Raw genomic sequence first — 12967 nt, forward strand, 5'->3', positions numbered from 1 at the left:
TGATGTTTCGTCATTGACCTCATTGTGCATGTATTACAGAAAGACTTAATTGACACAAGGAGGTAGCTGTAGAAGAAACCCTCGAAACTTCAGTCGAGCTTCAGGTTCATATCATTAATCTTCAAAGCAGCCACGGATTTCTTTTGTTACTGTATTTTTAAAGCGTGTTGAACACGTCTAGGTGGTCACAGGTGGCTCTGAGGCTGTACTACAGTACAGCTGTGCTCTGAACGCTAACGTCAGCATGCTAACAAGCTCACAATGGCAATGATATCATGCTGGTGTTCCAATACCCATTCTACTGTATTATTTAGTATGTTAGAAAATATGCAGTCAAATGCAGTATGCAAAAAATACCAAGATGCCTACTGCATCGGGTCACATTTTGCAGGATGCAAACCAGCATGCTTTTCTTGCTATATCTTACCCACAATCCTCTGTGCAGTGGATATGTGAGCAAGAGGGTTCAAGGTGCAATTAAAACAGAGGGTTTTTTGGGGGGAATGCAGTGTTAATGTGGTGGTGCTAGTAGATGAATGTGTGTGTGACCTAAGTGTGAACAGCATTTCGTGGCAATCCACCTAATTGTTGTTGAGATATTTCAGTTTGGACCAAAGTGGTCGACTGACAGACCGACACTGCCGTACTTCCTCGAGGCTAAAACATCAAAATCAATGTCTTAAAGTGACAGAGCAGACATTGTCACAAGTACATGAGTTCATATTTACAGTAACAAGGCTGCGTTTAAGAGTTACTTTCTCAGAAGTGCCATATTCATGTCGTCCTCTAGGCCTCTGCCTCCTTATGCAATCAAAACTTTAGTGGTGTTTATAATACAAATAACAATATAAACTGTCAGGGTCACATTCTATGGAGAAAAGTTAGCAAAAAAATGAATAAAATTCAGCTTACTATATAGTAAGACAGAATTAGCCCTGTCTGAACACCAGCCTGTCACACGCCCATGATGCCGATCAATATAGAGTTCAGTTTTATGTGTGGAAACTCTTGCACAGAGTGAAAGTGTCTAACCTAAGACAACACCCATGCCTGATTTTAAGAGCAAAGTGAGGGGATCTTTCGGTTAAAGCATGTAAACTTGCAGTTAGGAAGTCTGAACTGCTTAGATTATGGTAATATAACTCAAAATACATTGAAAAAACAAGAGCAAATCTTTTCTATAGTCAACTTTTTGCTGCTGACGCTTTCCTCCCCCCTTCTGCAGTTTAATCCCTCCCCTACTCCTTGTTCCTCTTTCTTTATGCAGAAGTGACCATACGGCCCTCCCCCTTCTTTTTTCCGTGTCTTTCATGCTTCTTTTCGCTTCCCCCTCAGTTTCTACTTCCTGCTTTTTTGTAGAACATTGTATTGTGTTCATGCCCCTCCCTCTATTCTCCCCTTTTCCCTTTTGTTTCTCTTGAAAATGAAAAGTTTGCTCACATTCTCTCACATTTTCTGAACTGTTACACCCATTTTCCGCCTCAAGCGTGAGCCTGCATAAACTTCCTGTATGTCTCCCCTCCTGAGCTTCACTGTACCCTCCTCCACTTCCCCCTCTGACCTCTCCTCCCTCTCCTCAGCTCAGCTTCTCTCTTCCTGAGCTCACTCTGTCGTTGGCGTTCGCGTTGACTGGCCAGAGTCCGCGAGCTAAACACCCTCATCTTTATTTGATCCGCCACCTTCCTCTGCCTCTCTCTTCTCCCTCACTCTCCATCTCTGCAGCTATTCACCCATTCATCTCTGTCCAGCCCTCAGGGTAAGTAGCCTAGAAAATATTTAACAGTTGACTGAGTATGTTTAGACATGTCAGTATCACTAACTCACACACCCACGCGCACACTTTGTGTGTGTACTGTATTTTCAGGGGAAAAGCTAAAAGTATGCACTAGGCACTCAAACCCACACACACTTACTTGAGCACAGAAACGTGGATGTTATGTCATTTCTTTTTGAAGTAGTGCTTGTAAAATGACTGTGATGCAGATGCTTCTCTCTATTTCCTGGGTGTGTGCTCTAGCTGTAAAGTATGAAGTTTGTTTGTGTTACCCGTGATCTACATCATTCCTCTCATGCCACTAAAAGTCTGGATTTCATTAACACAACCTGATTGAGATAAGTTCAGTGTGTCTTTCTGTGCACAGAGGGTTAAAAGCAGCTGCTTTTGTGTTCTTTTTATAAGTAGTTTCGACCAACTCTTGATGAATGTATCGTGATAAATAGTTATGTAAACTTAATTCTAGTTCATAACTTTGTTGTGTGTTTCTCTGTCCTTCCGTACAACAATAATCTTTTCACTTCTGTTTTTCTAGACTTAGACCGTTATCTCCCAGCTCACCAGACGCTGGTTCCTCACAGCCCTTCCTGGTCTGTTTCTAACATCTGATTGGCCATGGCGTACCATAGTTTCCTGCTGGAACCAATTAGCTGCCATGCCTGGAACAAAGATCGTACCCGTAAGTCTGCTCGCCGTCTGTGATTGGTCACTCGGGGCCTGTGTTTCCGTGGCTCTGAGTCGTCTCCTCTCTAAACTGTAGCTTTATTCACAGACATCATGGAACATCTTGCTTCAACTAGCGTCTGCGCCAAAGAACAAATAGTGTAATAGTCAGAGGTTTGTGATTGGCTCCCAGGTGGTAGAAGGTATTTCCTGTTTCCTGTAACAGTAAGGGTGGTGTCTGGGCCCTTTCTGAGAGGCTCTTGTGCTCCGTTAGCTGCAGGAAACTAATGCCATATTTGGCTGTTTTGATCAGCGCTTTGGTTTCTGGGCAAAGCGGACGTGTGGTCGAGTCATACAGTTGTAGTTTCACTCAACTTGCAGGCTTAACACTCAGCACAGAAAACAAAAATGCACACTAAAGCGCCCACACTGCTGCTTTTAGACAAACACTGCATCTGACTCATCTGCTGACTAAAACATGTGCAGGGTTTGCTACAACATTATGGGAAGGAAGGTTGCAGTTCTTGCGCGTTGTCTATTTAAAGATACCATGTGTCTGTGTGCTGCCTGCCGGCAGATACATGCTGTATTTCTCTAGTTATCTCTGTTCTCATGCACCAAATCAGCTGTTCGGTGTTCCACTCCACTGATCAGCCCCACAAACTTCTCCCACTCTGTACTTTGTCCTCACGCTGATTGAATTTCCTGTTTATATGTTTCACTGACTTGCAGTACTTTAATGTGTTTCCTCAGAGATCGCCCTGTGCCCCAACAACCATGAGGTCCACATCTACAAGAAGGACGGGACCAAGTGGAACAGGATCCATGAGCTGAAGGAGCACAATGGGCAGGTGACAGGTGAGACGCAGTCACAGACTCAGTAATTACTTTGATAACTTTTTTATTTGTTTTCCACAAAGTTTAGAGACGTTCAGGTAAAATCCTATGCCACTTGAGCTTGTCAACTATGACTATTTGAGTTCCAGTGACTGTCTTGCATTTCCTAAACATGTGTTTTAAAATTCCAACTCTCCTCTCCAGTGGTACTTAATTAAAGAAATACTTAATTTTGGGTAATACACTTATGTTCCCTCTTGTCGAGAGTTAGACGAGAAGATCAAAACCACTTTCTGACTGTAGGGCAGGTATGAAGCTGGAGCCTGGTTAGCGTAGCTTAGCATCAAAGACTGAAAACAGAGGGAACAGTTAGCCTGGCTGTGTACAAAGGGAACCAGATATTTCTGAAACTCTCTAGCTAACACGTTAGATCTCGTATCTTCTATTTTGTGCAAAAATTACACATAGCCGACCTATTTCTGACTGTTTCCCCGTTTCCAGTCTTTCTTTTAATATAAGCTAATCATATTAGCATACGGACATCAAAGTGGACCTTTAAAGACCCATTCTATTTTTTTCCATCTCACTTCTTAAAAAGTAAAAAAAAAGCACTTTCAATGTGTCTGTTAAACACAGTTATATGTAGCTGTTTACGTGGGAGAGTTGCTCTTCCAAATGTTTTGTTCTTGAACGAATGTAATTAGTTAAAAAAATATCTCACGTGTCCTGTGATAGGAAAGTTTTCCTTATTCCTTTAAATATATACTATGATGCATGCACCTAGATTAGATAAGAGTTTCTTTCTCCTGCAGGTATCGACTGGGCTACAGACAGTAACCGTATAGTTACTTGCGGAGCGGACCGTAACGCCTATGTGTGGACCCTAAAAGAGGGCTCATGGAAGCCCACCCTGGTCATCCTCAGGATCAACCGCGCTGCTCGCTGCGTCAAGTGGTCGCCACAAGAGAACAAGTTCGCTGTAGGCAGCGGCTCACGCCTCATCTCCATCTGCTACTTTGAGCAGGAAAACGACTGGTGAGGTTCTCGGAGGATAGATTCCTTCATGAAAGGGTGCATTTGATTATTAAGAACCAACACGCTTCTAGCATATTTAATTTCATTTATGTTATTTAAAGGTGGGTGTGCAAGCACATCAAGAAGCCGATCCGCTCCACCATCCTGAGTCTGGACTGGCATCCCAACAACGTCCTGCTGGCTGCTGGATGCTGTGACTTCAAATGCAGGTATGAGTGAATCAAAAGGGGTGTGCAAATGTGTAACTACACTTGTGAGGACATTTTAGGGACTACATTTTATACTTCTACTACTTCTGTCTACTCTGTACATCTGGAACCTATTGCCTTTCCATTTTCTCCTGATTTTCCTTATTTGAATCGAGGCTCTAAGAATGGATTGTATCCTGTGCTGTAGAGATTGTAAAACTCTCTGAGAAAAGGTTGATTTTCAGCTGAATAAACAAACTTAAATTGACTTAGACCCATCAGAAAAACTAGGCTTAGCTCCTAGCCTAATCTAAATCCAAAGGCCAACCGTATTCCTAATCATCCCATAAAAATATGTCATCACTTCGTATGCATTTAGCTGATTTTTATAGCACACAAATACGACATAAAGACACCACAGAGTTCATAGAAAAATCTCATTTGTCTGGGCCTCCCTGTGTTGATCAGCCATTGTTTTTGTCCTCTTTGCTTCCTTCTGTCTTCCTTCTGTCTTGTTCACATCTCGACTCCTCTCGCCCACAGGGTGTTTTCCGCCTACATAAAGGAGGTGGAGGAGAAGCCCGGTCCCACCTCCTGGGGCAGCAAGATGCCGTTCGGGGAGATGTTGTTTGAATCTGGCGGGTCTGGAGCAGCAGGTGAGACCACAGCTGGAGGTTGGGTGCACAGCGTCTGCTTCTCACACTCCGGCAACCGCCTGGCCTGGACCTCCCACGACTCCACGGTGTCTGTCGCAGAGGGAGGCAAGACCGGCACGTAAGAGAGGGCGGGGCTGCATACTTGTGTGTATGTGTTTGTATGCACTCTGACCTTTTGGCATGACTCCGCAGGGTGAACAGTCTGAGCTCTGAGTCTCTTCCTTTGCTGTGTGTCACCTTCATCACTGAGAACAGCTTAGTAGCAGCTGTAAGTATTCAACGCATTAACACAACAGCCAACACATTTCAGCAGTGAGCCTTCAAGTAAACCCAGAGTTAATCAACCAATGTCATAATATGGCGGCTTTGCTGTTTTGGGTGGAAACTCCCCTCTGAATAGAATATAGAATTAATTCACAGAGAGCTTTTTTCCCCTGAGTTTTATTGCAATAAATAAGGTTCACATTTGTGGAACTCCCACCTCACCGAGCTGGAAAGAATGAGAGATACTGAATGAAGTTTAGATAAAGAAACAAATACATATTCACCCTTGGTCTTGACCAACGAGGTGCAGAGGAATTCCTCAAAACTTCAGGTAAGGAATTTAAATGTGACATAGAGAACCCGTAATTGTTTATTACGGGTTAATTGTATATTCCAGTCTGTCAGTATGAATATGCTCCAGTTACCACCAACTCTCTGAAGACTCAGAATAGTTTTATTTTTAAATATTAGTGCTGATCTTTGTGAATTGGACCTTATTTGCAATGAGGCTCATTTACATAGAAAGAAGACGATTTTTCTCAAGATGTTCGACTTAATTTAAATACGTTCAAATAGCACAGGAGCCCTGAAGCCGTCTTTGCTTGGCAGCACAGTTATAGATGCATTTCACCCTCTGCGGGTGCTTTGAGAATTACAAAGTTTGACTTTCTAGCTGCAAAAGCCGTGCAGTCCTTTTGTGAAATCGCTCCTGAGGGTATTGTATAACAGTGCATTGTATTGCTTGTGAAGAATGTTTTATTTCTTCTTCTTTCAGAAGTTACATAGTCTTGCTTTAAAGCCACTATGTGTATATCTCCACTTTGGCACCTCACAGTGGTGGTATAACAAAACAAACAGGCATTGTTACATACGGGGACACATCACCAAAATACTTTGAAAGACTGATTCTACACAAAATGGCTTTGAGCTTTCTAGATATAACTGGATATAAAACAAAATCATGAGCGATATCTAATTTCTCATATTATGAGAAATCTGATGTTACTGTGATCCACACAGAACATCTTTCAGCTCTGACTCATGTGTTTCTGCTCCTCCAGGGCCACGACTGTTACCCGGTGCTGTTTGTGTACAACGGGGCCAAAACCAGCCTGACATTTGGTGGCAAGCTGGACGTTCCTAAGCAGGCGGCCCAGAAGGGCATCAGTGCCAGGGAACGTTTCCAGAACCTGGACCGTAAGGGCTCAGAGACCCAGAGCACCGAGAAGGACCTGAACAGCCTGCACAAGAACAGCATCAAGTGAGGAGTAGAAAAAGAAACAAAAATTCTTATTCAAAGACCTCTTCATCATCATCATCATCCTCTGTTGAACAAGCTTTTTTTTTGTAACATCATATATGCACAGAGTTTGACTTGAAACTATATTGCAGCCAAATCTCAGTGCTGGAAGGAGGACGAAACCAGTGCACCAAGTTCTGCACCACCGGCATGGATGGAGGAATGTGCATCTGGGATGTTAAGGTAACACACACGCACACACACATTGCACAGATTACACAAGAATACACTGATATGGTCAAATGTTTATTTGTGTCGTATCTAGGGGCTGGGTATTGGAACTAATAATTCAGTACTATCTAGTATCAAAACTTCTCCAGTCAAACGATACATGCATTTAATCTTTTTTTAAAGTCAAGCGCAGCGTATTTCATGTCGTTGGCAGTGCAGCGTGCTGAGATGCCACTAAATGTTTGAAAGTATGTCTATACCCACACGCCTGTGGTTGTGATGGCATTTTATGCAACTGAATGCTTCAAATCACATGATGGGTATGGAATAAAATAAAAAAAGGTATCAAATGAAGCACGCTATTGGTATCGGTATCCCTTTAAGGGTACTTATGTCGTTATTTTTAAATAATACCCAGCCCTAATAGTGTACTGCTGACATGCTGTTTTCCAAGATAATATCATAATTTATCTCATTCTTTTTTTTCAGTCTCTGGAGTCTGCAATGAAGGATTTAAAGATAGTCTGAACCGAAGTTTACATCACTCCACCCGACGTATATTAGCTTCTGGAGATATGAAGGAAAACTGCTGCCTTATTACACAAAGCTTCTTGGCCTTATTTTAATCAGGTATTTTCTATACAAATTAAACGACCAGACTCGAGTCAGTCAGTGTTTGTAATCCCTCTGAAGCTCTTTGCTGAGCTTGTTAAACTCCACACTGTACACAGAGGGACTGGCCACAGGTCTGCAAACGGTACTTTATGAGTTCGTTAACTATAATCACAGAAAGCTCCGTCTGAGCTGAATGCTTAAAGCAGGAATTTTATATTAATCACGATGAAAGGCTACAGTATGTGTTTAAAGCTTATGCTGGTCATAATATGCATTTAATAAACAATTGCTGTTACAGTGCTTAACAAATGCGTGGTTCATTACAGGTGTGTCACATAGCTTATTGTTTTTGTGAATCTGGAGGTTTTAACAACATGAGGAAGCTCATTCTTCTTTAGAAAGAGCAGTTGAGAAAACAACTCAAGGTCCACTTACTTATTTGTTGCAGAGATGCTCAGAATCATGTGAAGTTTGAACAGATGAAATGCTCCTTATGAAGACCATGTGATGTGGTCAAAAGCTCAGTACATGAGAGCTGACATTGTTTTGTCAACCTAAAGAAAAGTTTTTATTCTGTATTGACACAAAAATGACACATGGATGAAAACAAATAGTAAAGAGATTTAACATTTAACAATGTTCAGGAAATGTAACGGAACAGTTGAGTGAAATGAGATACATAGCTTTTCAAAAAGGTAATTGTTAGTTGTGTGGCATAACTTAAAAACAGTATGGAAGAAGAAAACTAACAAAATGTACATAAACTGTGAATAAAATGTAATGTCAATGTAATAGTCAGGTTCAAAGTAAAGAAGGTGTGGCTGAGTTTGGCACTGTTGCTTTCTAACTTTGCTAATAAGACACTGTCCCAACTGACCCCGCTCTCCCCGGTACAGCATTAGTAGCTTCTAGACTAGAGCTTTCCAAAATGTTTAAAATAAGTGAGAAATAAAATAAATAAACAAAAGAGGAATAAAGAGTGGGCCTCACAGAAATATCAACATCTGTAAATTAGCGATAACAAAATTAGGAGGATATATTTTGTGTAAAATTCTGAAATACAGTATTCTAAGGTAAACCAAAAGCCAAGCCCTTCTCTGGTTTGTTTAGCCCAATCATCAATCGAAAACCCAGATGACATCACTATGACATCATCGGGGGTTAGTTTTTTCCGTCTGGACCAATATTATATAAACTGTTTGAGTAACCAGGATTAATGAATTGACCCACGTGCCCCTCCAAGTAGTGTGTCTCTTTAGCTGAGAACAATAATAAAAACAATCATCATCATATATCATCAACCGGCCTCCAACTCCGTGCCTTCATCGTCACCTGGAGGTAGAACCGGGAACTGCACGTACAACAACAAATCGGTAAATCTCCTCAGCCACGAATCGGTCCCTGAGAAAATGATGTGGCATCCTTCAGTGATGGAAAACAACCCACCTCCCCGAGTCGTGATGAGGTGAACCGGCGGCTGGAGCTCCAGCAGAGACAGAGAGCGCGAGGGAGAGAGAGAGAGCGCGAGAGAGGGAGGGAGACAGAGAGAGACAGACCACCAACATCTCCAACATCACCACCGTGCAGGGATAGCGGCCGTCCCCTCAGAGAGACCATCCCCGACGCCCACACTTCCGGACTGGAGCCTCTGGAGGCAGCTGGGTCGGGATGCATCCGTCTCCCGGTGCCGCTTGAGATGAGGATTCAGGACGACGTCCTCCCCGGTGAAACGACGATGCTCGTTACGTTACATTAGACCTGCCCGTTACGACCGGATCAGAAGTGATCGGCGCGTTATTCGCTGCACACTCAAGAGGGGATTCGGGCTTTAGCCAATACTGTCTGTCTGCTGTCAACTGTTGCTTATTTCCACTGTAAATGAATCTTATAAGGTAGGTGAAATCATGTTTTATATCCCGCTGATAATACAAAGTATGATTAGAAAAATGAATCATATTGGTACCTGATAGAGGATGAGGATGCAGAGGATGAAGGGTTTGGGAACAAGCTGTTTAAAAAAAATGATAAAAGTCAACGTTTACATTTCAACATATCTTGTAACTGGTGATGTGATGATTGTGCAGCTCAGGGTTTATTTGCCTGACAAGCAGCATTATTAGACACACACAGACACACCTGCCAAGTCCCTCTTCCTCCTCTGCCTCCTCCTCCTCCTCATCATGTCGCTGTCTCCTTTTTCCTTTCTGTCTGCACAGTCTTTCTTGCCACACACAATAGGCCACACAAACGCACATCCCTCTCTTATATTTGAACTTACACATGAAGAAAGAAAACAGAGTCTGGGTCCAGGTTGTCATGGATGTGCTTCACATAGGAAGAGGTCAAACAGAGCAGACCAGGGCTGCAACTGACAATTATATTCACAACCAGTTAATGTGCTGATTGCTTCCTCGATTAATCGATTGTTTGGTGTGTAAAATATCAGAAAATAGTACATAATGTCCATCACACATTCCCAGAGCTTAGGGTGACATCTTCAAATGTCTTATTTTTTCCGACCTACAGTCCAAAGCCCAAAGGTATTCAGTTCACACTGATATAAAATTGAAAAAATCAGCATATCTAAGAAGCTAGAAATCGGCATGTTTGTGGTATTTTTTTCTTGAAAAATGAGTGAAACGATTAACAGCTTATCAAAATTGTTTTAACTCGAGAGCAAACCACATTGATAAGCCCTTTTAAACCCAAATATGTTTTTTTTACCACGAGCCAAACCTCCTTAGCTCGTACTTAAAATGAGATATGATGAAAAACCTGTTTCATGTGAAGTTCAATGTGTTGTTGTATTGGAGACTATAGGCTAAATATCTTTATTGTGATTTGTCCTGCACGAGTACACAGATGCCATAACTTCTTAAAGAAGTTAGATAATCGTAATTATGTTTATTTGCTAAAATAATATGAAAATTCGTTGTTGGGGAATTTCTCTACACTAGACCTCAAACAATTAAAGTTGATTAATTGTTACAGTTGTTTAATCAAGGAACAACATTCTGTGTTGATCAAGCTTTTTAAATGTAAAAATGTGCTGCTTTGCTGTGTTTTGTATAGTTTAAAATGAAATGTTGTGATTGGTGCACAAATTATTTTGACATTTCGCATATTAATCAAAAACATTACTCACAGATTAATCAATAATGAAAATAATCTATTTTATATCATTTTTACACCAAAACACGCAATAGAGTCCACCAGAATATACAATTACAACTAATGGGTGTTTCTTGTATCCATTAGTTGTAATGGATACAAGAAACATGATCTGTTTCATCAGATCATGAAACATGACTTTCACAACGTCCCACAGCACCAGGTGAACCCAAACATATTTCATTTATAATGATATGCAGCAATTATAAAAGCAGCAAATCCTTACATTTGAGAAGCTTGAACCAGACATTTCTGCCTGTGACTTAATCAATATATCATTAAAATGGTTGCTGACTGATTTTCTATCTGTGGACTCATCAATTATTTAACTAATTGTTTCAGCTCTTCTGGAAAGTTCTTTTTTTTTTTTTTTTTTTTTCACCGGTTTCCTTCTTTTTTCTACACTTGATATACTGACACACAAAGAGCCGGACTAGCTGGACCATAAAACAGGCTGTAAGATTAATTCATGTTCACCGTTAAGTGGACGGAGGTTTTGGTCTTCACGGTTCAATAAGACAACGAGAGCGTTCCCTCTGTCCGTCCTGCTGTCGTATGAGAAGAGTTATCATGATGTTTCCGCAGCTCTGCTCCTCTCTGTCCACTTAGTGTGTCTCTCTGCCTGGCCTCTGGCCTGGTAATTATCAGCCAGCTTGATAAAGTCATTAATGACCCGGCCAAGCCTGCTGGGCCTGGCACTGACAAACACACACACACACACACACACACACACACACACCAAAGAGTGAGTCTTGTGAGGCCAGTCTTGGATGCAAAGCGAGGAAGCCTTTTATTTGGGACAGGACGGTGTTTTTTTCTGGGCTGGGTCAGTTAGTATTAATAACTCTGAAAGAGTGTCACTCTAAAACCAGCTGCTTGAGGAACATGTTTGTTAAGATAATGTTTTAACCGTTGTCTTTATATATGTTTACATCCTCCTTCAGTTTTAAAACAGGTGACGCGTAGGAGGAGAACATCATGTTCTACCGTTTCACACTGTTGCACAACAACACAGAAATATAAAGTGGACAGATCTAACGGTGATATCCCTCCACTTGGACTGAAACGTTTGAAAATGTTTAGGCAGAATTTGATCTTTTTCCCTGAGAAGATGGCGCATAAATGCACAAGTATGGGCGTAGGTTATATGTTTGCAATATATGTAGAAGTATGGATGATGCTGTTAGGTGTTAGATCTTTTATCTTTGGCTGAAACATCTTAAGGTTCGAAAGAAAGAACTCATTGTCCTAAGCTCAAAAATTCAAAATATATATATATATATATATATATGATTTTTTAATTTGAGTGGTACTCCCTTTGATGGTTCCCTGTTTCTTATTTTGAGTCCCACCAATCTTAGAACACTGTGTGTGTGTGTGTGTGTGTGTGTGTGTGCGTGTGTGTGTGTGTGTGTGTGTGTTAGAAAGAGATGGAGACATTGCTATATCTAGGTCTCTTATGAAATCTGGCTCTGCAAGATGCAGCATAAAAGTAGGGAGGGGTTGTGGTTTGTGAGTGAATGTGTGTATATGTGTGTGTGTGTGTGTGTGTGTGTGTGTGTGTGTGTGTGTGTGTGTGTGTGTGTCTGCGTGTCTGCATGGACGTCTTTGTCCATTTGCCTTCCTGCATGTTAATTTAATTGTCGGGAAGCAGAGAGGAGACATGGTCGGGGAGCAGCAGGAGAGGAAGATGGGAGAGATGAGCGAAGAAAGAAACGAGGAGTTTTCTGGTGTGGGAAGAAGAAGAAAAAAAAGAAAAAAAAAAGACAATCCCTGCTCGGTGGTTTCCATGACAACAGTGACATCACTGACGGGGGTTGCTACCTCCTAAGCTGTTCTATGTTTGTTTGGGCGTCTGTTCAAAGGGATAGATTTGAGTATATATGCATATAGATGTGTGTGTGTGTGTGTTGTGTGTGTGTGTGTGTTGTGTGTGAATATGAATATGCAGGAATGTCTGTACATGTGAATTGTTTATGACCGAGATCGTCGGGACAAACCCCGCCGTCGGTTCAGTCGGTCCGTGGTTACCCACTGTTGCCAGGCAACTGCAGTCATGGCAACAAGTTGAAGCATGATCTCGTGTTGCTAAGCAAGAGGGACAGGATGGGGTGAGATTTTTGTGAAATGGATACAAATATTGGAAGATGTTATGAAGTCTATCTATTTGTTTTTGTTTAGAAGAGTAGAATTACAACATGAACATCCTCATCATGTGATTTTGTTGCGTTCCAGTTTGCTTGTTTCCCTGCTGGTATGCGTGCTTTGTGTTATTATCTCGGGTCTAGTCTTC

At 41.6% G+C, this 12967-nt stretch overlaps 1 protein-coding gene across 1 annotated transcript; it reads left to right on the plus strand.

Moving 5' to 3' along the window:
* Positions 1 to 1594: 1594 nt before the first annotated feature.
* On the plus strand, positions 1595 to 7803 carry arpc1b (actin related protein 2/3 complex, subunit 1B). The gene is made up of 10 exons (XM_079159325.1): positions 1595 to 1756; positions 2310 to 2453; positions 3191 to 3295; positions 4087 to 4309; positions 4411 to 4518; positions 5041 to 5271; positions 5346 to 5421; positions 6479 to 6678; positions 6810 to 6900; positions 7378 to 7803. The coding sequence occupies exons 2-10, from the start codon at positions 2390 to 2392 to the stop codon at positions 7414 to 7416; spliced, it is 1137 nt and encodes a 378-aa protein (XP_079015451.1). The 5' UTR covers positions 1595 to 1756; positions 2310 to 2389; the 3' UTR covers positions 7417 to 7803.
* The last annotated feature ends 5164 nt before the right edge of the window (positions 7804 to 12967 follow it).

This window comes from Pholis gunnellus, assembly GCF_910591455.1.
Source record: "Pholis gunnellus genome assembly, chromosome: 5".
Taxonomy (NCBI): Eukaryota; Metazoa; Chordata; class Actinopteri; order Perciformes; family Pholidae; genus Pholis; species Pholis gunnellus.

Excerpts from the sequence above, each read along its gene's own strand:
- arpc1b (XM_079159325.1), top strand. The coding sequence starts at position 2,390 with ATGGCGTACCATAGTTTCCTGCTGGAACCAATTAGCTGCCATGCCTGG. Across the intron at positions 2,454-3,190 it reads CTGGAACAAAGATCGTACCC|AGATCGCCCTGTGCCCCAAC; the intron begins GTAAGTCTGCTC and ends GTGTTTCCTCAG. Across the intron at positions 5,272-5,345 it reads GAGGGAGGCAAGACCGGCAC|GGTGAACAGTCTGAGCTCTG; the intron begins GTAAGAGAGGGC and ends ATGACTCCGCAG.